Source organism: Streptopelia decaocto, assembly GCF_964273445.1.
Source record: "Streptopelia decaocto genome assembly, contig: SUPER_29_unloc_2, whole genome shotgun sequence".
NCBI classification, from domain to species: domain Eukaryota; kingdom Metazoa; phylum Chordata; class Aves; order Columbiformes; family Columbidae; genus Streptopelia; species Streptopelia decaocto.
Window position 1 is genome coordinate 38,376 of NW_028117343.1, and position 23,696 is coordinate 62,071.

Genomic DNA, 23,696 nt, shown 5'->3' on the forward strand with positions numbered 1-23,696 from the left:
AGCCCCGCCCGCTCTACGTCACTCCTCCCGCCGCCCTCACCCATTGGCTCCTCACCGCCTCCCTCTCCTCCACCAGCCTCACCCATTGGCTCCTCAGCGCCTCTCTCCCCTCCACGTGACTCTCCTCCCCGGTTCCCAACACGCCCCCCCCGGTCCCCACCGACTCCCGCGCCCCCCGCCGGCGGCGGCTCCGCCCCCCGCGCTGCAGTCCCGCGCCCGCCGCCCGCCCGCCCCGCTGCTCCGCGGCCCCGCAGGCCCCAGCCGGGCCCCTCCGCGGGCGACACCCCCCGGTAAGAACGGCGGCCGCTCTTCCCCTCCTCACCCCCGTTCTCCCCACCGGGGCTGAGCGGGGAAGCCGGGGGGGCGGTGCCGGGCGGCCGGGCCGCGGAGGAGGGCGGGTAGGCCCGTGTGAGGCGGGGGGGTGGCGGCGGGCCCGCCGGCGGTGACCCGGCCCCTTTTTTCCCCTCCCTCTCTTCCCATTGTGCTGTGGAGACAAAATGGCGGCGGCGGGGCCGGGGGTGAGTGAGGGGAGAGCGGGGGGCGGGAACTGAGGAGGGGGGGCGCGCTAACTCCCCCACACCCCCCAAATCACCCCATTTCCCCCCTCCCCACAGCCGCCCCGAGCGTTTTGGGGGTGTCGATGTGAGGGGTTTTGGGGGGTCGCGCCGCTTCCCCCCCCCCCATTTCCCGCCGCTTTGTTCTCGCCGCGTTTGCAAATGGCGGCACCTTCCACCCCCCCTCCCCCCGCCCAGTGGTCTCTTCCCCCCCCCCAACCGCCGGTTCCACCGTGTGGGAACGGGGGTTCTCGGGGGGGCACCGGGACCTCCCCCCCCCCGCCCCGTATCGGCCGGTTCCACCGTGTGGGAACGGGGAGGGGGGAATGGGGGGTCCCGGGGCGGGGGGGGCACCGGGACTTTCCCCCCCCCCACCCCCTGCAATGGCCGGTTCCACCGTGTGCGAACGGGGGGGGGGTCACCGGGACCTTCCCCCCTCATTGGCCCGTTCCACCGTGTGGGAACGGGGGGGGGGTCACCGGGACCTTCCCCCCTCATTGGCCCGTTCCACCGTGTGGGAACGGGGGGGGGGGGTCACCGGGACCTTCCCCCCGCAATGGCCGGTTCCACCGTGTGGGAACGGGGAGGGGGGTCACCGGGACCTTCCCCCCTCATTGGCCCGTTCCACTGTGTGGGAACGGGGGGGGGAACGGTCCTTCCCCCCCTCCCAGGGAAGTAGCAGCTCCCTGGGGTCTTAATTCTGTTTTCTTGGGGCGGGGGAAACGTCCCTTTTGGTGCCATTTAAAGGTCCTTTAGGGCCCCCCTGTCCCCAAATCCCCCTCCCAGGGGTTTATCGCCGCTTCCCCCTCGTCCCCATCCAGCCCCTTATCTGCAGCTGCTGCTTTTCCGGCAGAAACGCCCCCAAAAGCTGCTTTTCTACCCAAAGCTTTTGTTCGCTGTCACCTGGGCCCTGTGGCAGCGTCCCCGGTGATGGGGACGAGCCGCTGTCCGTCCTTAGCGCTGGAGCGGCGTCGGCACACAAAGCCGAGCTCATCGCGCTCCCCCGAGCCCCCTCCGGGTCCCGCGGGCTCCAGCGCCGCCAGAAACCACCAATTCATCCTTCAAACACCAAAGCTTCGCCAAACCAACCGCGCGGGTTCCCTTGGCGCCGATTTCGGGCGGGAGCCGCCGCCTTTGGCGCTTGAGAAACACCTTGAAGTTGGATTTTTCATTCATTTCTTACCCCGCTCGGAGGAAATTGAGGAAAATAGGGGGGTTTTGGGGGCTGCAAACGCCACAGGGTGCTGGGGGGGCTCTTGTGGGTCACTGGGGGATAATTAATTCCCCTGCTTGGCCGCGCTAATGTCTGGGTTTAATTGTAATTGAATTGTATTCAAACCCAGGTTTTTAATGCGGGGTGGGAGCGGGAGGTATTTTGGTGCCGTAGAGTCCGACGGCCTCTCCAGAAATTGAGTTTTCTTGCTTTTCACCCTAAAAAATGCCTCAAGTTGCAGGATTTTTAAAGCAAATTGCACAGCAGGGTCCTGATTCCCACCCAGGACATCAATGTGACTTTATTATAGAGTTATAACCACATGAGTCCGCTGAAAACTTCAGCGTTTGATCAAGATTTTGGGTCGGATTAACGCCTGTGACTCCACCAACTGCTGATTTTTACGTTACAAATAATTTCTGGGTTATAATAATAAGAAATAACTTGTGAGCGGCGGGAATTAAGTGTCATCTCTGATTCTTTACCTTGTGGAATTGTTGCTTATGGGTTTAATTTTCATGTATGGGGACGTTTCGCCTCCATTGTATTTCGGTTTAGGGGTCTGAGCTTTGGAATAATCCAGTTTTAATGGGAATAAGGAGCCAAAATAATTCTGGGGATAACGTGATAAACCTGGTTTGAGTCGTTATCGCTGAGAACGTAAATCAGAGCGGGAAACGCGTTCGCTAACGAGTTTGTGTCCCTCTAATTTCTCCCATTGCCTCCCGTTGTGGTTTTGCCGTGTCGCTAACGGGTTCCGTTGCTTTGCAGGCCGAGCGCGGTGCCGGCGCAGCCGCCGCGGCGGGACAGGCGCAATAAACCCCATTGGAGCGACCGCGCGGACGCCGGGAACCCAAAATGGTGAGGAGCGGGAGGTGGGGGCGGCGCGGGGAAGCGGCACCGGAACCTTCCACGTTCACACCGCACATCCACCGCGTCACACTCCGAGTTTCGGAGGCACAATTTCAAGTGTCAAAGGCGCAGTTTCAAAGTCACAATTTCGGAGGCAGAATCCACAATTTTGGAATTTCGGAGGCAGAATTTCAGAGTCAACATTTCAAATCCAGAATTTCAGAGTCAACATTTCAAATCCAGAATTTCAGAGTCAACATTTCAAATCCAGAATTTCAGAGTCAACATTTCAAATCCAGAATTTCAGAGTCAACATTTCAAATCCAGAATTTCAGAGTCAACATTTCAAATCCAGAATTTCAGAGTCAACATTTCAAATCCAGAATTTCAGAGTCAACATTTCAAATCCAGAATTTCAGAGTCAACATTTCAAATCCAGAATTTCAAATTCAGAATTTCAAAGTCAAAACTCAGAACTTCAGGATTTCAAATTCATAGTTTCAAAGTCAAAATTCACCAAGTCAGAACTCAGAAATTCGGAATTTCAAAGTTGCAATTTCAAAAGTCAAAATGCACAAATTCAGAATTTCCAATTCAGAATTTCAAATGTCAAAGTTTCAAATTCAAAATTTCCAGGTCAGAATTTCAAAAGTCAAAATTTTAAATTCAGAATTTCAAAGTCAAAATGCACAAAGTCAGAATTCCAAAAGTCAAAATGCACAAGTTCAGAATTTCAAAAGTCAAAATGCACATATTCAGAGTTTCAAACTCAAAATTTCAAGGTCAGAATTTCAAATTAAGAAATTCAAAGTCAAAATTTCAAAATTTGAAATTTAAAAGTTTCAGTTTCAAAATTTCCAAATTTCAAATTCAGAATTTCAAAAGTCAAAATTTCAAAGTCAGAATTTTAAAGTCAAAATGCACACATTCAGAATTTCAGATTCAAAATTTCAAGGTCAGAATTTCAAAGTCAAAATGCACATATTCAAAATTTCAATGTCAAAATTTCAAATTAAGACATTCAAAGTCAAAATTTCAAAATTTGAAATTTCCGAATTTCAATTTCCAAATTTCAAATTCCAAATTTCCAAATTTCAAATTCCAAATTTCCAACTTCTCTCCCTGGCCTTCCCGCAGCGGCCCATGCGGATCTTCGTGAACGACGACCGGCACGTGATGGCCAAGCACTCGGCCGTGTACCCGTCGCAGGAGGAGCTGGAGGCCGTGCAGAACATGGTGTCGCACGCGGAGCGCGCGCTCAAGGCCGTGTCCGACTGGATCGACGCGCAGGAGAAGGGCGGCGAGCAGCCCGACGCCGACGCCATGGACGCGGCGCCCGAGGACGAGCCCAAGGACGGCGGGTGAGCGCCGGCGCCGGAGCCCGCTCCAGGGGGACGGGTGGTTGGACCCGCCCCGCGGGCAGCTGACGAACCCTCCTTGGGTTGTGGTTAATCGCTATAAGTTTGCTTAGGCGCCTAATTAATTAACTTTGGAGCGGGTGGTTTGCTGTGAGTGTCGCTGCTTACCTGGCTAATTAATTCTGTTAATTTAAAGAGGGCAGTTTGCAGTGAGCATCACTGATACCTGGCTAATTAATTCTGTTAATTTGAAGCACGTAGTTTGTGTTGAGCGCCGCTGCTTACCTGGCTAATTAATTCTGTTAATTTGAAGCGGGTAGTTTGCGGTGAGCATCACTGCTTACCTGGCTAATTAACTCTATTAATTTTGAAGCAGGTAGTTTGCAGTGAGCATCACTGCTTACCTGGTTAATTAACTGTGTTAATTTGAAGCAGGTAGCTTGTGGTGAGCATCGCTGCTTACCTGGCTAATTAACTCTATTAATTTTAAGCGGGTAGTTTGTGGTGAGCATCCCTGCTTACCTGGTTAATTAACTGTGTTAATTTGAAGCGGGTAGTTTGTGCTGAGCATCACTGCTTACCCAGTTAATTACCGGTGTTAATTTGAAGGAGGTAGTTTGCGGTGAGCATCACTGCTTACCTGGCTAATTAACTCTATTAATTTTGAAGCAGGTAGTTTGTGGTGAGCATCACTGCTTACCTGGTTAATTACCTGTGTTAATTTGAAGCGGGTAGTTTGCGGTGAGCATCACTGCTTACCTGGTTAATTAACTGTGTTAATTTGAAGCGGTGAGCGCCGCTGCTTACCCGGCTAATGAATTGCGTTGATTTGAAGCAGGGAGTTTGTGGTGAGCATCCCTGCTTACCTGGTTAATTACCTGTGTTAATTTGAAGCAGGTAGCTTGCGGTGAGCATCACTGCTTACCTGGCTAATTAACTCTATTAATTTTGAAGCAGGTAGTTTGCAGTGAGCATCACTGCTTACCTGGTTAATTAACTGTGTTAATTTGAAGCAGGTAGGTTGCGGTGAGCATCGCTGCTTACCTGGCTAATTAACTCTATTAATTTTAAGCGGGTAGTTTGTGCTGAGCATCACTGCTTACCTGGTTAATTACCGGTGTTAATTTGAAGCGGGTAGTTTGTGCTGAGCATCACTGCTTACCCAGTTAATTACCGGTGTTAATTTGAAGTAGGTAGTTTGCAGTGAGCATCACTGCTTACCTGGCTAATTAACTCTATTAATTTTGAAGCAGGTAGTTTGTGCTGAGCATCACTGCTTACCTGGTTAATTAACTGTGTTAATTTGAAGCGGTGAGCGCCGCTGCTTACCCGGCTAATGAATTGCGTTGATTTGAAGCAGGGAGTTTGCGGTGAGCATCCCCGCTTACCTGGTTAATTACCTGTGTTAATTGGAAGCGGGTAGTTTGCAGTGAGCATCCCCGCTTACCTGGTTAATTACCTGTGTTAATTGGAAGCGGGTAGTTTGCGGTGAGCATCCCTGCTTACCTGGTTAATTCCTGGTGTTAATTTGAAGCAGGGAGTTTGCGGTGAGCATCCCCGCTTACCCGGTTAATTCCCGGTGTTAATTGGAAGCGGGTAGTTTGCGGTGAGCATCCCCGCTTACCCGGTTAATTCCTGGTGTTAATTGGAAGCGGGTAGTTTGCGGTGAGCATCCCCGCTTACCCGGTTAATTCCTGGTGTTAATTGGAAGCGGGTAGTTTGCGGTGAGCATCCCCGCTTACCCGGTTAATTCCCGGTGTTAATTGAAGCGGGTGCCGCTGCTGAGCGGTCTGACCGCCGGCGCCGTTGCGTTGCAGGGAGCCGAAGGCGGAGCAGCTGACGCGCACCCTGCGCGGCGTCATGCGCGTGGGGCTCGTGGCCAAAGGCCTCTTGCTCAAGGGCGACCTGGACCTGGAGCTGGTTCTGCTGTGCAAAGACAAACCCACCTCGGAGCTGCTGGAGAAAGTCGCCGAGAACCTGGGCGTGCAGCTCGCGGTGAGTAAAACCTTCCTGAACCGAGCACACCGCGCTCGGAGACGCTTCAAACCCGCGCTGCTGCTTTCCAGACCTTTCCTTCTGTAGCGTTATTCCGGAGCGTGTTCTATCAGCCAGTTTGCTGGTGACACCACGCTGGAGCAGTGGGGACACTGCGAGCTGTGCTGCCATCAGAGACCTGGACAGGCTGGGGAGCTGGGCGGGGAATAACCTGATGGAATTTAACAAGGGAAAGTGTAGAGTGTTGATCTGGGCAGAACAGCCCCAGGTTCCAGTATAGGTTGGGAAATTACATATTAGAGAGCAGCGTAGGGGAAAGGGAGCTGGGGGTCCTGGGGACAGCAGGGGGACCATGAGCCAGCACTGGGCCCTTGTGGCCAGGAAGCCAATGGGACCTGGGGGGGTTAGAAGGGGGGGGTCAGTAGGTCAGAGAGGTTCTCCTGCCCCTCTGCTCTGCCCTGGGGAGACCACACCTGGAATAGCGTGTCGCATCTGGAATAGCGTGTCGCATCTGGAATAGCGTGTCGCATCTGGAATAGCGTGTCGCATCTGGAATAGCGTGTCGCATCTGGAATAGCGTGTCACATCTGGAATAGTGTGTCACATCTGGAATAGTGTGTCACACCTGGAATAGTGTGTCACATCTGGAATAGTGTGTCCAGCTGTGGCCCCTCAGTTCCAGCAGGACAGGGAACTGCTGGAGAGGGTCCAGCGTAGGGCAACAAAGATGATTGAGTGGAGCATCTCCCTTCTGAAGAAAGGCTGAGGGAGCTGGGGCTCTTTGGTTTGGAGAAGAGGAGACTGAGGGGTGACCTTGTTAATGCTTATAAATATCTAAAGGGTGAGTGCCATGGGGATGGAGCCAGGCTCTTCTGGGTGGCAACCAATGATAGGACAAGGGGTAATGGGATCAAGCTGGAACACAAGAGGTTCCACTGAAATTTGAGAAGAAACTTGTTCCTGGTGAGGGTGGCAGAGCCTGAACAGGCTGCCCAGGGGGTGTGGAGTCTCCTTCTCTGCAGACATTCCAACCCCTGGACATGTTCCTGTGCGACCTCACCTGGGTGTTCCTGCTCCATGGGGGATGGCACTGGATGAGCTTTGAGGTCCCTTCCAACCCCAAACATCCTGTGATACTGTGAATCGCCTCCTTGAGCCAAATTCTCTTTATTAGCTGGAATTCTGCTTCTACGCCAACCCCTGGCTGGTTGATTTCAACCGCTCAGCCGTGGAATTCTCTTGCAGGCCATCACAGAAGACAAATACGAGATAATCCAGTCGGTGGGTGACGCCGCCATCGTGATCAAGAACACGAAGGAGCCGCCGCTGACGCTGACGATCCACCTGACGTCGCCCGTGGTGCGGGAGGAGCTGGAGCGGCAGGCGGCGGGAGGTACGGGCGCCGGCGCAGCCGCAGCGCCGCCTTTCCGCTGCTCCTTCCCCACAAAACGTGCTCTTCAGTTTCGGAGCTGAGCTCCCTTTGTGCCCGTTCCAAATTCCCCGAGACAAATGCGACCTCGCGAAGCCGCTGGTGTGGTTTGAGCTCAACGCGAGCGTCTGAAACTGAGCAGCACCTTTTGGGTGGGATTTTGCTCCTTTTGGTGTTGTTTTGATCCTTTTATTTATCATTTATGATTTACTGGAGCCTTTAGTTCACTAATACATCATCTCGTTGTCTTAATCTTCGTTCCGTACCCAGCCATGTCAGTGGCCTGCACAGTGACGTAAAAATATAAACCAGATACATTTAAAAAAGCCCAAAGTAGCCCGAAATCTCGAAGGCTTCTGGTTAAATGACCTGCATGCACGTGAACTTGGATGTTCCGGGCAGTTTGTGTTGCAGCAAAAATGATTCGTAGGCGCTCTGGGGCTCCTCGATTTGGCTCCAAAACGTTGCAGTTGCCGACCCAAAAGGGATGCAGAGTTTTGGATAAAGTTAGCTCCGCTCCAAATGAGAGCTCCCAGGTGTAATTAGAGTTAACGACCGGGTGTGGTGTCGCAGAGGCATCTGTGCACTAGCCTTATCTAAAACCCTGACCTTGAGGCCTCGCGGGCGCCGGAGCGGCGGTCCCGACCCGCACGTCAGTTTTGCTGCAGCACGGACCGGGCGGCGGAGCGGACCAGGCGCCCAGCTCGTTGTGCTCTCTTGCCTTGTCTCTGGTGTCTGATCTCTGACTCGTCTCCCAAGCCTTCCAGTTCGTCGACTTTAGGGACGCTGGACCTTTGACCAACAGGACGCTCTGTGGCGGGCCGGGCCGGGGCAGCCGCGCCGGGGGGCTCCCTCCGTCCTCGCCGAGCTTTCCCCCCACAACGGGCAGTTTTGCTTAAACCCCCTTTTTGACCCAGTACCGGCCTCGCAGGCTCCCACCCATCCCAGTCCCCGAGGGGTTTTGGCCTCTCCGGCCCATTTCACGCCCCGGCTCCTCCTCATCCTCCCACCACACTTGGGCTTGGACGGGACCTTCTCATCGCCAACATTTCACCCCCTAATTAAGTTAATTAAACATCCCCCTGCTCTCCGCAGGTTGAATTTCTAAGCGGAGCAGCGTAGAATCAGCCGTTTGTTTGGGTTTTCAGGACCGTCAGCAGGGCAGGCTCAGGACTGCTTTGCTGGTCCAAGCCCGTGGTCCTGGGTAGACTCAGGACTGCTGTGGTGGTTCAAGCCCATCATCCGGGTACAATCAGGATTGATTTTCTTGGCTCAAACCCATCATTTTGGGTAGAATCACTTTATTTAGTGGCTCAAGCCCATCGTTCTGGGTACAATAATGATTTAATTTTGTGGTTCAAGCCCATGGATCCGGGTAGAACCAGGACTGATTTTTTTGGTCCAAGCCCACAGTCCTGGGTAAACTCAGGACTGGTTTTTTGGTTCAAGCCTGTGGATCCAGATAGAACCAGTTTAAGCCCACAGTCCTGGATAGAACCAGGACAGATTTTTTGGTCCAAGCCCACAGTCCTGACTAAACTCAGGACTGGTTTTTTGGTTCAAGCCCATGGATCTGAATAGAACCAGGATTGATTTTTTTAGTTCAAGCCCATGGATCCGGATAGAACCAGGACTGATTTGTTTGGTCTAAGCCCATGGTCCTAGCTAAACTCAGAACTAGTTTTTTCGATCCAAGCCCACGGTCCTGACTAAACTCAGGACTGATTTTTCGGTTCAAGCCCGTGGATCCAGATAGAACCAGGACTGATTTTTTGGTCCAAGCCCACAGTCCTGACTAAACTCAGGACTGATTTTTTGGTCCAAGCCCACGGTCCTGACTAAACTCAGGACTGATTTTTTTGGTCCAAGCCCATGGATCCGGATAGAACCAGGACTGTTTTTTTTGGTCCAAGCCCATGGTCCTGACTAAACTCAGGACCATTTCTTCGGTTCGAGCCCGTGGATCCAGATAGAACCAGGACTGATTTTTTGGTCCAAGCCCACAGCCCTGACTAAACTCAGGATCGTTTTTTCGGTTGGAGCCCGTGGTTCTGGCTCAACCGGCCGTTTTTGGAGCCCCGGTGCCCGCTCGGCCGCTGCCTCGTCCCCCTCGCCCGCCAGAAGCCCCTTGGTCAAACCGTGCCTTGTCTTCTTATTCCATCCACGACTAGAAACGCAATCAGGCTCCGACTCCCCGGACGTTCTGGACAGGCAGAAATGCCTTGCTGCCTTGGCGTCACTGCGGCACGCCAAGTGGTTCCAGGTTTGCATTTTGTTCTTATATTTGTCTTTACGTAGCGAAAAAAACCCAAATCGTAAAGTATTAAAGGGGCTGAGCGTTATTATTCTTTGGTATTTAATGTATTTAAGGGTAGCGGTGCTGGACGTGGCGGCGCAGTTGCTCAAGAAGCGCTTAAGCAAATTAATGGACCGTTAAAGAGTAATGGACCGTCTTAAAGAGTAGACGCGTAGCTGCTGCTTTGTGTTAAGAGTAATGTTGCCTTTGCACACCACAATTACCCATTTATGTTCTAAACCACGCAAATCCCGTTTACCCTTGGCAAAGTAGCGCTGCAAAAGATAAAGGGAATGGCTGAGCGAGCGGTTTGGGGCGTTTGGTGAGTTTGGTTCTCCCTCCAGGCCAGGGCCAACGGACTCAAGTCGTGCGTCATCGTCATCCGGGTGCTGCGCGACCTCTGCACGCGCGTTCCGACCTGGGCGCCGCTCCGAGGATGGGTAATTCGACCTATCGCCTTCATTTTGGGGGTGGGATCCTTTGTCCCGTTCATAAATTAACGATTTATGTCTCTCCAAACCAACTTTCCGCCGTTAAAACTCCCAAAGATCTGCGATGCGGGTGGTTTATGGGTTAATGGGCTGATGGTTGGATCCTTGGGGCGCTCGCCGTCCTGACCGCTGTGTGGTTCTTTCCAGCCCCTGGAGCTGCTGTGTGAGAAATCCATCGGCACGGCCAACCGGCCCATGGGCGCCGGGGAGGCGCTGCGCCGCGTCCTCGAGTGCCTGGCCTCGGGCATCGTCATGCCAGGTGCGCCGCTCCCCGCGCTTCCGTGCCACGGCGAACGCGCGGGCCTTGGTGTCCATTGAAAATCTCAACAAAGTCACCATTTTAAGCATTTCAAATTTCGAATTTTCCAAATTTTAAAAATTTCAGATTTCGAAAACGCGAATTTCACAATTTTGGAATTGTAAGAATTTCAAATTTCAGCATTTCGGAATTGTAAGAATTTCAAATTTCACCGTTTCGGAATTGTAAGAATTTCAAATTTCACAGTTTCGGAATTCAAAGAATTTCAAATTTCACCATTTTGTAATTATAAGAATTTCAAATTTCACCACTTTGGAATTCAAAGAATTTCAAATTTCAGTTTCGGAGTTCAAAGAATCTCAAATGTCACAGTTTCAGAATTGTAAGAATTTCAAATTTCACCACTTCGGAATTCAAAGAATTTCAAATTTCACCACTTCGGAATTCAAAGAATTTCAAATTTCACCACTTCGGAATTCAAAGAATTTCAAATTTCACCACTTCTAAATTCAAAGATTTTCAAATTTCAGTTTTGGAATTTTAAGAATTTCAAATTTCATAGTTTTGGAATTCAAAGATTTTCAAATTTCACTGTTTCGGAATTTTAGGAATTTCAAATTTGAAAACTTTGGAATTCTAAGAATTTCAAATTTCACCTCTTCAGAATTTTAAGAGTTTTAAGAATTTCACAATTTCCGAATTTTAAGAATGTCACAATTTCAAAACTGCAGAAATTTAAAATTTCACATTTCAAAACTTCAGAAATTTTAAAACTCCGACATTTTAACAACTTGAAATGTTGAAAATTCAAAAATCCAGAATTTTAAAATCACAAAAATTTGAAATTTTAAAAATTTGGAATTTCCAATGTTAAATTTTCCAAAATTCCCCAATTTTACCCCAAGCCCCGGTTTCCCGCGCGGGCGGCCCCGGAGCCCCGGCGCGTGTACCAACCACGTCCCGGCTCCGAAACGGACCCATCGCCTTCCAACCCCCCCACCGCATAGAGAGAGGCGGCAGCGTCACCCCGAGCTCCCGAGCGGCTGCGGGCGGCTCGGCCGCCGCGGCGCCGCGTCCCGGGCCCGTCGCGCTCCGAGAGGCGAGCGGCGCCTGGGCCGCCCAGGGCAATAGCTCAGCGTCTTTAGCAAACACCAGGATAATTCTCTGCATATCTTCCTTGTTTCCTGCCTTCAGATGGTTCTGGTATTTATGATCCTTGTGAAAAAGAAGCCACTGATGCTATTGGGCATCTAGACAGACAACAAAGGGAAGATATCACACAGAGTGCTCAGGTATAGTTTTAACTCCGAAAACCTTACGAATCAGTTCAAACTGCCTCGGAACTTATTGGTTGATGGTAGCGTAGCCGCCTCCCGAGGGCGCTGTTAATTGCGTTAATACCCACTCGAGTAAAAGCAAATCCCACAGCGAGGAGGAATTTGTAGCTCGGCCAACCCAGAAGCAAAAGTAGGTTTTTAAATAGCGCCTCCCTGTGTTTTTTGGGTTGAGTTTCCCAACCAAAAAGCAAAGCAGAGAGCGGTGTGAAAGCGCGGAGGACTCGGTGTAGGGGTGGGCAGCTGCTCCTGGTGGAAACAGGCGGTGGAGCCGCCGGCGCGGCGCTGACGCCGCGCTTGGCTCTTCCAGCACGCGCTGAGACTCGCGGCCTTCGGCCAACTCCACAAGGTCCTGGGGATGGACCCCCTGCCCTCCAAAATGCCCAAGAAGCCAAAGAACGAGAACCCCATCGACTACACGGGTGAGTGAGCGCGGCGGAGCCGCCCCGCGCGGTGCTGCCGGGGGCGCGCCGCTGAGGCCGCGCTGCTCTTGCAGTCCAGATCCCGCCCAGCACCACGTACGCCGTCACCCCCATGAAGCGGCCCATGGAGGAGGACGGCGAGGAGAAATCGCCCAGCAAGAAGAAGAAGAAGATCCAGAAAAAAGGTATTGAGCTAAGCAGAGGTAGGTGCAGCGCGGCGCCCGAGGGCCCTTCCCGCCGGCGCGCGGCCGCTTGCGCTCCCAAATTACAACTATAGTTTAAATAAAAGCTTAATTGAGAGATTTTTGACCTGAATTTAACGCCAAGGAGGGAAACACGCTTGTCTGAAGTGGGTTTTCTGCTTTTAGAACAATGACGAACGTTGCGAACTTTCTTCTTTTAATCTATTCAGAGGAAAAACTTGAACCCCCCCAGGCCATGAACGCGCTGATGAAGCTGAACCAGCTCAAGCCCGGGCTCCAGTACAAACTGGTCTCCCAAACTGGTCCCGTTCACGCTCCCATCTTCACCATGTCGGTGGAGATCGACGGCAGCACCTTCGAGGCGTCGGGGCCGTCCAAGAAAACGGCCAAGCTGCACGTGGCCGTCAAGGTGAGAGCCCTGATTCCCACCCCGGGACTCGTTAATTAGCCGTTAATTGATTACCGGCCCTTTCACGTCGAAAAGGGCGATGGGGATGAGTCGCGACTCCGACCCTGCGTGAAAAATAACTCTGAGGCCGGAGGAATCTTTCCTTCTTAGACCTTGGGGAACGCGCTTGGAAATCATTAATAAATAGTATTTTGAGCGGTTTTCTGGAGGATTTACCCCAAAAGGGGTTTGGCAGGCGGGAGCCGGCGGTGTTTCGGGGTCTGTAGCGCGTTCTGGTGCCGCAGGTGCTGCAGGACATGGGTTTGCCCACCGGGGCGGAGGGCAAAGAGTCGGGGAAAGGCGACGAGTCGGCCGAGGAGACGGAGCAGAAACCGGTGGTGGTGGCTCCGCCGCCCGTGGTGGAAACCGTCTCGACGCCCGCGGCCGCTTCGCCGCCCTCGGATCAAACCCCAGAGGTGAGCGGCGCCGAAAATGGGCTCAAACCCCCCCTGCGGTGGGTTCGGGGGTGTCAGACGCCCCCGCGTTCCCGGTCCCGGGGGGAAAAGCTCGATCGCCGCCGTTTCCCCGCAGAACGTGAAGCAGCAGGGACCAATTCTCACCAAGCACGGCAAGAACCCGGTGATGGAGCTGAACGAGAAGCGGCGCGGCCTGAAGTACGAGCTCATCTCGGAGACGGGCGGCAGCCACGACAAGTGCTTTGTCATGGAGGTGGGCGGCGTTTTGGGGGCGTTTCGCTCCGTTTTATCGCTTTGATACCCGTTTATACCATAAATCGCGGCGCGGTTGGGCTGGATTGTTCCTTTGAGGTTGTGGAGCGAGCAGCGACGTTTTTGCTCCAAATTCTTAGACTTATCTCTAAAAAATAGTGAATTTAGCTTCTGTTTTGGCTAATTCCGCTTGGCAATGATGCTCCGATCCCGGCAGGTGGAGGTGGACGGGCAGAAGTTCCAGGGAGCCGGTTCCAATAAAAAGGTGGCCAAAGCTTACGCGGCGCTGGCCGCGCTGGAGAAGCTGTTTCCGGACGCTCCGGTGCCCATCGAGCAGAACAAGAAGAAAAGAGCCCCCGTGCCGGCCCGGGGGGGCCCCAAGTTCCCCGTCAAAGTAAGAAAAACCCCCATTCGGCAAATTCCGACGGTTTGTGGCTCCGCGGCGAATGCGCCGCTTTAACCCCTCTGGGGAGGGGGCAGGGGGCGGGGGCAGCCCTGGGTGGCAGCGGAGAGGCCGGGACCTTGTGTGCAGAGCGGCCTCTTGTTTCCGGGTTCTCTTGACCTGCCCGCGCGGCTCCCGGCGCCTTCCGCTCCCCCCAAAATCCTGCGGATCAACCTTTTTTAGGCCTTGACGCGGCACCTCGTGCCAGCTTCAGGTTTTTGGAAACTTTGAGATTTTTAGAAATTTTGAGATTTTTGGAGGTTTTGGAACTTGGAAAATTTTGAGATTTGGAAATTTTGAGATTTTTGGAGGTTTTGGAACTTGGAAAATTTTGAGATTTTTGGAGGTTTTGGAACTTGGAAAATTTTGAAATTTTTGGAAACTTTGAAATTTTTGGAAACTTTGAAATTTTTGGAAACTTTGAAATTTTTGGAAACTTTGAAATTTTTGGAAACTTTGAAATTTTTGGAAACTTTGAAATTTTTGGAAACTTTGAAATTTTTGGAAACTTTGAAATTTTTGGAAACTTTGAAATTTTTGGAAACTTTGAAATTTTTGGAAACTTTGAAATTTTTGGAAACTTTGAAATTTTTGGAAACTTTGAAATTTTTGGAAACTTTTGACATTTGGGAATTTTGAGATTTTTGGAGGTTTTGGAACTTGATTTGGAAATTTTTGAGATTTGGAAATTTTTGAGACATGAAATTTCGAGATTTGGAAATTCTGAGATTTGGAAATTTTGAAACACGAAATTTGACATTTTTGAAATTCTGAAATTTTTGGCAGTTTTGGAACTTGGAAAATTTTGGTGGTTTTGGAATTTTGGCAATTTTGGAATGTTTGGGATTTTGACTTTTTGACTTTTTAACTTCTACGTGTCTGCGTTTTCCCCTTCTCTGCCCCTTTGAACGCTGACCGTTTTTTGAAGCGTTGACCGCGTGGCGATGGTGCGTTTCCGACCCCTGTTGGTCTCTCTCCGCAGCAGCACAGCCCCGGCTTCGCCATGGGGGGCCCCATGCACAGCGACGGGCCGCCGCCCCCCAGCCTGCGCGGCCGCGGCCGCGGCGGCTCCATGCGCGGCCGGGGCAGGGGCCGCGGCTACGGCAACCACGGCGGCTACATGAACACAGGTAAACGAACCCCCGGACCCCGCAGCCGAACCCATCCCCGGCCTTTCATTGCGACCGAGCCCGCGGGCTCCGCGTTCCTTCATTTCAACCTCTGGTTCCTCGGCAGGCGCCGGCTACGGGAGCTACGGTTACGGTGGGAACTCGGCGACCGCGGGCTACAGTAAGTCCATTTTGCCTTAAATCCGGACATTTTCCCCCGCTTGCACGTGCCGGGGCTGCCGAAGTCACAGCTTCTCTGTTACAGTCTCCGTCTTCCCCATTTTCAGCCCTGTTCTAACGCTCCTATCTCAGTTTTCCCCGTTTTCAGCCCTGTTCTAACTCTCTTATCTCCATCTTCCCCATTTTCAGCCCTGTTCTAACTCTCTTATCTCTGTCTTCCCCATTTTTAGGCCCGTTCTAATGCTCTTATTTCAATTTCCCCATTTTCAGCTCCATTCTAATCCTCTTATCTGAGTTTTCCCCATTCCAGACCCGTTTTAACCCTCTCATGGCTGTTTTCCCCGTTTCCAGCCCCGTTCTAACCCTTTTATCTCCATTTTCCCCGTTTCCAGCCCCGTTCTAACCCTCTCATGGCCGTTTTCCCCATTTTTAGCCCCATTCTAACGCACTTATCTCAGTCTTCCCTGTTTTCAGCCCTGTTCTAACCCTCTTATCTCCATTTTCCCCGTTTCCAGCCCCGTTCCAACCCTCTTATCTCCATTTTCCCCGTTTCCAGCCCCGTTCTAAGCCCCTCGCGGCCGTTTTCCCCGTTTCCAGCCCTGTTCCAACCCTCTTATCTCCATTTTCCCCGTTTCCAGCCCCGTTCTAAGCCCCTCGCGGCCGTTTTCCCCGTTTCCAGCCCCGTTCTAACCCTCTTATCTCCATTTTCCCTGTTTCCAGCCCTGTTCTAACCCTCTTATCTCCGTTTTCCCCGTTTCCAGCCCCGTTCTAACCCCCTCGCGGCCGTTTTCCCCGTTTCCAGCCCCGTTCTAACCCTCTTATCTCCATTTTCCCCGTTTCCAGCCCCGTTCTAACCCCCTCGCGGCCGTTTTCCCCGTTTCCAGCCCCGTTCCAACCCTCTTATCTCCGTTTTCCCCGTTTCCAGCCCCGTTCCAACCCTCTTATCTCCGTTTTCCCCGTTCCCAGCCCCGTTCTAACCCCCTCGCGGCCGTTTTCCCCGTTTCCAGCCCCGTTCCAACCCTCTTATCTCCATTTTCCCCGTTCCCAGCCCCGTTCTAACCCCCTCGCGGCCGTTTTCCCCGTTTCCAGCCCCGTTCTAACCCCCTCGCGGCCGTTTTCCCCGTTTCCAGCCCCGTTCTAACCCTCTCGCCACCGTTTCCCCCGCCCAGGCCAGTTCTACAGCAACGGCGGCCACTCCAACTCGGGCAGCGGCGGCTCCTACGGCTCCTACTACCAGGGGGGCGAGAGCTACGGCGGCGCCAACCCCCCGAAGCACAAGAAGCAGCAGCACGGGGGGCAGCAGAAACCCACCTACGGCTCGTACCAGTCGCACCAGGGCCAGCAGCAGCAGCCCTACGGGCAGAACCAGTACGGGGGCAGCTACGGGCCCCCCCAGGGCAAGCAGAAGAGCTACGGCCACGGCCAGGGCGGCTACTCCTCCTACTCCAACTCCTACAGCTCCCCCGGCGGCGCCGACTACGGCTACGAGAGCAAGTTCAGTGAGTACGGGGGGAAGTGGGAGATGTTAGCAAATGTTACAACTACAAGAGCAAGTTCAGGGAGCTTGGGGGGCAGAAATGGGGGTTTTTAACTCTTACTGCAACTGCAAGAGGAAATTCAGTGAGTTCTGGGGAGTTAAAATGTGTTTGGGTTTGGTTTTTAATTAGGAAACTTAATTAGAAAACTCTGGTTTTCAGGTGCCAAGTTCCCTTATTGTTTTGGGTGCCGATTTCCCTTATTGTTTTGGGTGCCCAGTTCCCCTATTGTTTTGGGTGCCCAGTTCCCCTATTGTTTTGGGTGCCCAGTTCCCCTATTGTTTTGGGTGCCGATTTCCCTTATTGTTTTGGGTGCCGGGCGCCCTTATTGTTTTGGGTGCCCAGTTCCCCTATTGTTTTGGGTGCCCAGTTCCCCATTGTTTTGGGTGCCCAGTTCCCCTATTGTTTTGGGTGCCGATTTCCCTTATTGTTTTGGGTGCCCGGCGCCCTTATTGTTTTGGGTGCCCAGCACCCATTGTTTCGGCTGCGGAGTTCCCTTATTATTTTGGGTACCAAGTGCAGGATTTTTGGGTTTAAACTCAGCTTATTTGGCCAAAACCAACACATTCCCAACAGAACCCCCTGAGCTCTGAGCTCCTGCTCCCCCAGGGGATGAACTCGACATTTTGGGGTTCAAAAGTGCCGTTTTCCCGCTCCGCTTCTAATTATCTTCATCCCAATCCGCAATCAGTTCTGCTCTGCGCTCGGTTCCTCCGAACTGGGATTGAACCCCCCCCAACCGCCGCTTTTCGCAGCCCAAAAAAGGGACGATTTGGCCTCAAATAGGTGAATTTCTCGCAGGTTACGGCAACAGCGGCCGCGGCGGCAACAACTATTCGGGGGGCTCGTCCTATAACAGCGGGTCCCACGGGGGCTACGGCGGCGGCTCGGGGGGCGGCGGCTCCTCGTACCAAGGTAAGCAAGGTCAGTACATGATCATTTTATATATTCCTACTAGATTTTATCTGTATTTCATATACCCCCTCTATATTTTAGATATTTCCCCTAAATTTTAGATGTTTTCTCTATCAATTCCCGCGCAAAGGCGGGTCCCGAAAACGCCTCAGAAGCTCAATTTCTGCCTTAAAATGGCTTAATTTTGGGTGTTTTTGCAGGTGGATACTCCTCACAATCCAACTACAACTCCCCAGGCTCCGGCCAAAACTACAGCGGCCCCCCCAGCTCCTACCAGGCGTCCCAAGGCGGTTACGGCAGAAACGACCACAACATGAATTACCAGTACAGATAAAGCCGCCCCCCCGGCGGGCGCCGAGATTCGTCCCCCAAACCCCTTTGAATATTCAATTTTATCACGGTAAAACACCCCAAAACCCCCTTTTTCCCCCCATTTCCATGTTGCAGTGCTCTTTGTGATACCGGTCACTAATGGTTGAGTACTTGTAATTCCATATTTAGCTGTATTTTGGGCATCTCTGTATTTAATGGTTTGTTAGTTGCCATTACTTTGTCTAAATAGGATTATTATTATTATTATTTTTGGAGTTAATACCATTTTCAGCATCCTTTTTTCTATTTAAAAGCGGGAGCGGCCTGAGCGCCGGCTCGAAATAGAGGAGGGATCTGTCACCTTGTTAACGCTTTTGTGAAGTGAGTTAAACGAGCTTTTTTTTCTGTATTTTAATGCTTTAGTGTTTTCAGTTTTATAAGTGAAAGACTTTATTTTAAAAAAAAAAAAAAAAAAACAACAACAGACAAAACCAAACCAAAAGCGGGAAAGCGCGAGGTTTTGTGGGCCCGGCTCCCTTGGGCCCAGCAGCAAATAAACCACCGAAAACCGCCACGTTTTGGGCTCCTAATGCGGCGTTTTGCGGCAAAACCGCCTCCCCCCTCTCTTAAATACCCTAAATTATGTGTTTTATGTCGTTTTAATGAGTTACGCCCTCGGTTTTGAGCGTTGGGCTGGGCGATGGAATCACGGAGCCGCCGGTAAGGCTGAATATACAGAATTATGGCGTATTTTAGGTGGCGTTTCCAGGATTTCCTGATGCAGATAATGCTGCGGTTCCTCAGGAATCACAATAGCGCTAAAACAACAGTCCCACTTGTGCTTTATTCACCTTTTCAAGGAAAAGGTGGAGCCGTGTTTGCCAACCGGTGATAACTGGCACTTCCTGGACTCTATGGTAAACCAAACCCACAAGGAAACCAAGTTTGTGCTACAAAATCCCGCTTTTTCCACCAAAAAATCCCTCATCGCTCCGGCGATGTTTCGCCACGTCTGTTTTGTGTATATTTTACCTCATGTTCTTGTGTTTATTGCCATCCCGGGGGTAGAACCGGCCCCTTAATGAGGTGGAGTGTTAATTGGGAGAGACAAGACCATGGATGAGCTCCAGCTGGTTTTAATCACAAAGCTTTTTATTAACAAATATCGGTGATAATTTAACGCGTCGCCGCCGGCGCGAGGACCCAGCTCGGCAGGCTCAGTGCAAATAGAAATCAATAATAACAATAATAATATTAATAACAATATTAACGAAGTGGAGTTGCTGGTGCGCAGGCACCAGCCGGTGGCTCAATTTTTGGCGGGAAAGTCGTCCCCTGAGAGATTTGAGGTGTGGAAATGGCCCCAAGAGCCGGAGACTGGCCAAAAAGTCAGCAGAGGGGGACGGTGGCACTTGGGGACACCGTGGTGATCCCGACTGAGGGGGACACTTCACATTTTTCTTCAGTTCTTCAGGTTTTTGGGGCAAAATGTCCCAAAAAATGGCGGACGGGGGTCCCTGAGGGACTTGAGGTTTGGAGCTGGAGACTGACCCAAAATCCAGTGAATTCGATGGGTTCCAGCACACAGATGGGGACGGTGACACTTGGGGACGCTCTGGTGGCCCCGGCTGAGGGGAACACGTCACATTTTTCTTCAGTTTTTGGGGGGGAAAACCCTCCCAAAAAATGGCGGAGGAGAGGAGTCCCTGAGGGGCCTGAGGTTTGGAAATGGCGCTGAGAGCTGGAGACTGACCCAAAACCCAGTGAGTTCAACAGGTTCTGGCACAAGCAGGGGGACGGTGACACTTGGGGACGCTCTGGTGGCTCCGACTGAGGGGAACACTTCACATTTTTCTTCAGTTCTTCAGGTTTTGGGGCAAAATGTCCCAAAAAATGGCGGACGGGTGTTCCTGAGGGACCTGAGGTTTGGAGCTGGAGACTGACCCAAAATCCAGTGAATTCGATGGGTTCCAGCACACGGATGGGGACGGTGACACTTGGGGACGCTCTGATGATCTCATCTAAGGGGACATGTCACATTTTCCTTCAGTTCTTTAGTTTTTTGGGGGAAAACCGTCCCCTGAGGGACCTGAGGTTTGGAGCTGGAGACTGGCCCAAAATCCAGTGAATTCAATGGGTTTCAGCAGATGGATGGGACGGTGACACTTGGGGACACTCTGGTGATCTCAGCTAGGGGGTGACATGTCACATTTTCCTTCAGTTCTTCAATTTTTTGAGGAAAACTGTCCCAAAAAAATGGCGGATGGGGGTCCCTGAGGGACCTGAGGTTTGGAAACGGTGCTGAGAGCTGGAGAATGACCCAAAATCCAGTGAATTCGATGGGTTCCAGCACACGGATGGGGACGGTGACACTTGGGGACACTCTGGTGATCTCATCTGAGGGGGACACGTCACATTTTCCTTTAGTTCTTCAGTTTTGGGGGGAAAACCATCCCCTGAGGGACCTGATGTTTCGAGCTGGAGACAGGCCCAAAATCCATTGAATTCAATGGGTTCCAGCACACGGATGGGGACGGTGACACTTGGGGACACTCTGGTGATCTCATCTGAGGGGGACACGTCACATTTTTCTTCAGTTCTTCAATTTTTTGAGGAAAACTGCCCCAAAAAAATGGCGGATGGGGGTCCCTGAGGGACCTGAGGTTTGGAAACGGTGCTGAGAGCTGGAGAATGACCCAAAATCCAGTGAATTTGATGGGTTCCAGCACATGGATGGGACGGTGACACTTGGGGACACTGTGGTGATCTCATCTAAGGGGGACACGTCACATTTTCCTTTAGTTCTTCAATTTTTTGAGGAAAACTGTCCCAAAAAAATGGCAGATGGGGGTCCCTGAGGGACCTGAGGTTTGGAGCTAGAGAATGACCCAAAATCCAGTGAATTTGATGGGTTGCAGCACACGGATGGGGATGGTGACACTTGGGGACACCGCGGTGACCCCGACTGAGGGGAACACGTCCCATTTTCCTTCAGTTCTTTAGTTTTTTGGGGGGAAAACCATCCCCTGAGGGACCTGATGTTTGGAGCTGGAGACAGGCCCAAAATCCCATGAATTCAATGCGTTCTGGCACAAGAAGGGGCGCCGGTGACACTTGGGGACACCGCGGTGACCCCGACTGAGGGGAACACCTCACATTTTTCTTCAGTTCTTCCATTTTTTGAGGAAAACTGTCCCAAAAAAACGGCGGATGTGGGTCCCTGAGGGACCTGAGGTTTGGAGCTGGAGAATGACCCAAAATCCAGTGAATTTGATGAGTTCCAGCACACGGATGGGGACGGTGACGCTTGGGGACACCGCAGTGACCCCGACTGAGGGGAACACGTCCCATTTTCCTTCCGTTTTGGCGGGAAAGCCGTCCCCGAGGTTTGGAAACACCCCCAGGATCCCCAAAGCGACCAAAGCAGCGAACCCCGCGTCCCTGAGCTCGGGGCCGGCGCCACTACGGGGGACAGGTGCCGTTTTCCGAACCCCGTGTCCCCGAGCTCGGGGCCGGCGGCGCCGGCGCCACTACGGGGGACAGGTGCCGTTTTCCGCCTGGAAGTGCGGCCAGAGCCGCAGCAGCTCCGGGGGCCGGTAGTGATGCACCATGACGAGGCGCGAGAAGCGGCAGCGCTCGTACTCCACGCGGAACATGTTGAAGACGCCGGGCGGGCCGTCGGTGACGCCGACGCCCAGGGCGTGCAGGCAGATCCCCACGAACGAGTCCTCCATGTTGATGGCGGGCAGCGTCTGCGCCACGCCGTAGATCCTGGGGGCCAAATCCCCCGACAGGACGTACGCGGGGCCGCCGCAGTACGGCGGGTACGTGGCGTTGGGGTAGATCTCCCGCGGCACGAACCACTTGTAGTTGCGGTTGCGCAGCGGGCCGGTGTTGCGGTAGACGTGGCCCGTCACGAAGTTGCGCTTTTCGGGCAGGAGGAAGCGCCGCACGAGGTATTTGAGGTTGAGGAAGACGTCGCGGTCGGCCTTCACCACGTAGCTGGCGTTGGCGCAGTGCTTGCTCACCCACTCCAGCCCCATCAGCGTCTTCAGGGTCAGGTTGTTGTAGGTGTCTATGAAGTCTTGCTGGATGATGTCGCGGTGAATCTGGCTTTCCTCCTCCAGCAGCGGCCGCAGCTCCTCGCCGAACACCGGGTGCACGCCGACGAGGAAGAGCCGCACCATGGAGACCCCCGGCACCGACGCCTCGTCCCCCCACGTCCTGCGCACGGCGTCGCGCCCCGCGGTGTCCCCGGGCTCCGTGGCCACCAGCAGCACCAGGAACGGCGGCCGGTCGCGGCATTTCCGCGGCTCGTTGAGGAGGAAGCGGTAGGGATGGGGGTACGGCGGCTGCAGGGGGTGCCGGGTGGGCGCCGTTTTGGCGGCGCCGGCGGGGGGCGCGCGGTGCCAGCGGAACCCCCCCCGCGCCGGCGGGGTGACGGTGACGGCGGCGCCGGGGGAGCGGTGCAGCCGCAGCGCCAGCAGGGCCAGCGACACCGCGACCGGGACCAGTAGGAGGCGCGTGCTGGGGGGCAGCTTCATGGCGGGACCTGCGGGGGACACGGGGGTGAGTGGGGGGAACCGGGCAACCGGAACGGGGGGGCTGGCAACCGGAATGCGGAGCTTGGCAACGGGAGAACCTGCGCGCTGCGCCCAAAAAGGGGCGTTGGGCACCCGAAAAATGGGGGGATTGGGCAGCCAAAGAGCCCCGCGCTCGGCACACGAAACCCCGGCGATTGGCACCCAAAACTGGGCACTGGGCACCCAAAATAACGGGTGTTTGGCACCCAAAATAACAGGCATTGGACACCCAAAACTGGGCACTGGGCACCCAAAAATGGGTACTAGGCACCCAAAATAACAGGTGTTTAGCACCCAAAATAACAGGCACTTGACACCCAAAACTGGGCACTCAGCACCCCCAAAAATAAGGGACTTGGGCACCCAAAATACCCCTGTGCTTGACACCCAAAACCCAGCAACTGGCACCCAAAAAACGGGGCACTGGGCACCCAAAAATGGGCACTAGGCACCCAAAATAACGGGTGTTGGGCACCCAAAATAACGGGCATTGGACACCCAAAACTGGGCACTTGGCACCCAAAAAAGGGGCACTTGGCACCCACCCAGTGCTTGGCTGGCACCCAAATCCCGCTCGTTTGCACCCAAAACTGGGTGATAAGAGGCTCTGGGTGCGATAATGGGGGACACAAGGGGGGTCCCAGTTCTCCCAGTTCACCCCATTTCTCCCAGTTCACCTCAAGGTGCAGCTCCCGACTCTGCCCAGTTCTCCCAGTTCACCCCAGTTCACCCCCAGTGCAGCTCCCAGTTCTCCCAGTTCACCCCAGTTCACCCCCAGTGCAGCTCCCAGTTCTCCCAGTTCACCCCAGTTCACCCCCAGTGCAGCTCCCAGTTCTCCCAGTTCACCCCAGTTCACCCCCAGTGCAGCTCCCAGTTCTCCCAGTTCTCCCAGTTCACCTCAAGGTGCAGCGCTCAGCCCTCCCAGTTCACCCCAGTTTACCCCAGGATTGCAACACTTGACCTTAACCAGTTCACCCCAGTTTCCCCCTGGGGAGCAGCACTCAGCCCTCCCAGTTCACCCCAGTTTCCCCCTGGGGAGCAGCACTCAGCCCTCCCAGTTCACCCCAGTTTCCCCAGTGCACCACTCACCTCCCTGCC

The 23,696-nt window shown here is 53.2% G+C and overlaps 2 protein-coding genes across 7 annotated transcripts; one reads left to right on the plus strand and one right to left on the minus strand.

Moving 5' to 3' along the window:
• The first annotated feature begins 176 nt into the window (after positions 1 to 176).
• Positions 177 to 18,589, plus strand: ILF3 (interleukin enhancer binding factor 3). Of its 6 annotated transcripts, none has more exons than XM_082076471.1 (20): positions 177 to 290; positions 2,539 to 2,628; positions 3,757 to 3,980; positions 5,795 to 5,972; positions 7,218 to 7,365; positions 9,573 to 9,664; positions 10,042 to 10,137; positions 10,336 to 10,447; positions 11,642 to 11,739; positions 12,092 to 12,203; positions 12,278 to 12,388; positions 12,616 to 12,815; positions 13,100 to 13,270; positions 13,386 to 13,523; positions 13,740 to 13,916; positions 14,947 to 15,094; positions 15,201 to 15,254; positions 16,423 to 16,752; positions 17,590 to 17,712; positions 17,904 to 18,589. In XM_082076471.1, the coding sequence occupies exons 2-20, from the start codon at positions 2,626 to 2,628 to the stop codon at positions 18,035 to 18,037; spliced, it is 2,649 nt and encodes an 882-aa protein (XP_081932597.1). In that variant the 5' UTR covers positions 177 to 290; positions 2,539 to 2,625; the 3' UTR covers positions 18,038 to 18,589. The 6 variants fall into 6 exon arrangements, with proteins under 6 accessions (XP_081932597.1, XP_081932601.1, XP_081932600.1 ...); XM_082076474.1 differs by lacking the exon at positions 177 to 290 and adding an exon at positions 440 to 518 and having other exon boundaries at positions 14,950 to 15,094; positions 17,590 to 17,703; XM_082076472.1 differs by lacking the exon at positions 177 to 290 and adding an exon at positions 441 to 518 and having other exon boundaries at positions 14,950 to 15,094.
• A 2,512-nt stretch (positions 18,590 to 21,101) lies between these two features.
• On the minus strand, positions 21,102 to 22,559 carry LOC309450841 (beta-1,3-galactosyltransferase 2-like; the record flags this gene model as incomplete). The annotated part of the gene is made up of 2 exons (XM_082076481.1): positions 21,102 to 21,166; positions 21,360 to 22,559. One exon carries the CDS (start codon positions 22,557 to 22,559, stop codon positions 21,546 to 21,548), a length of 1,014 nt encoding a protein of 337 aa, XP_081932607.1. The 3' UTR covers positions 21,102 to 21,166; positions 21,360 to 21,545.
• Between the last annotated feature and the right edge of the window lie 1,137 nt (positions 22,560 to 23,696).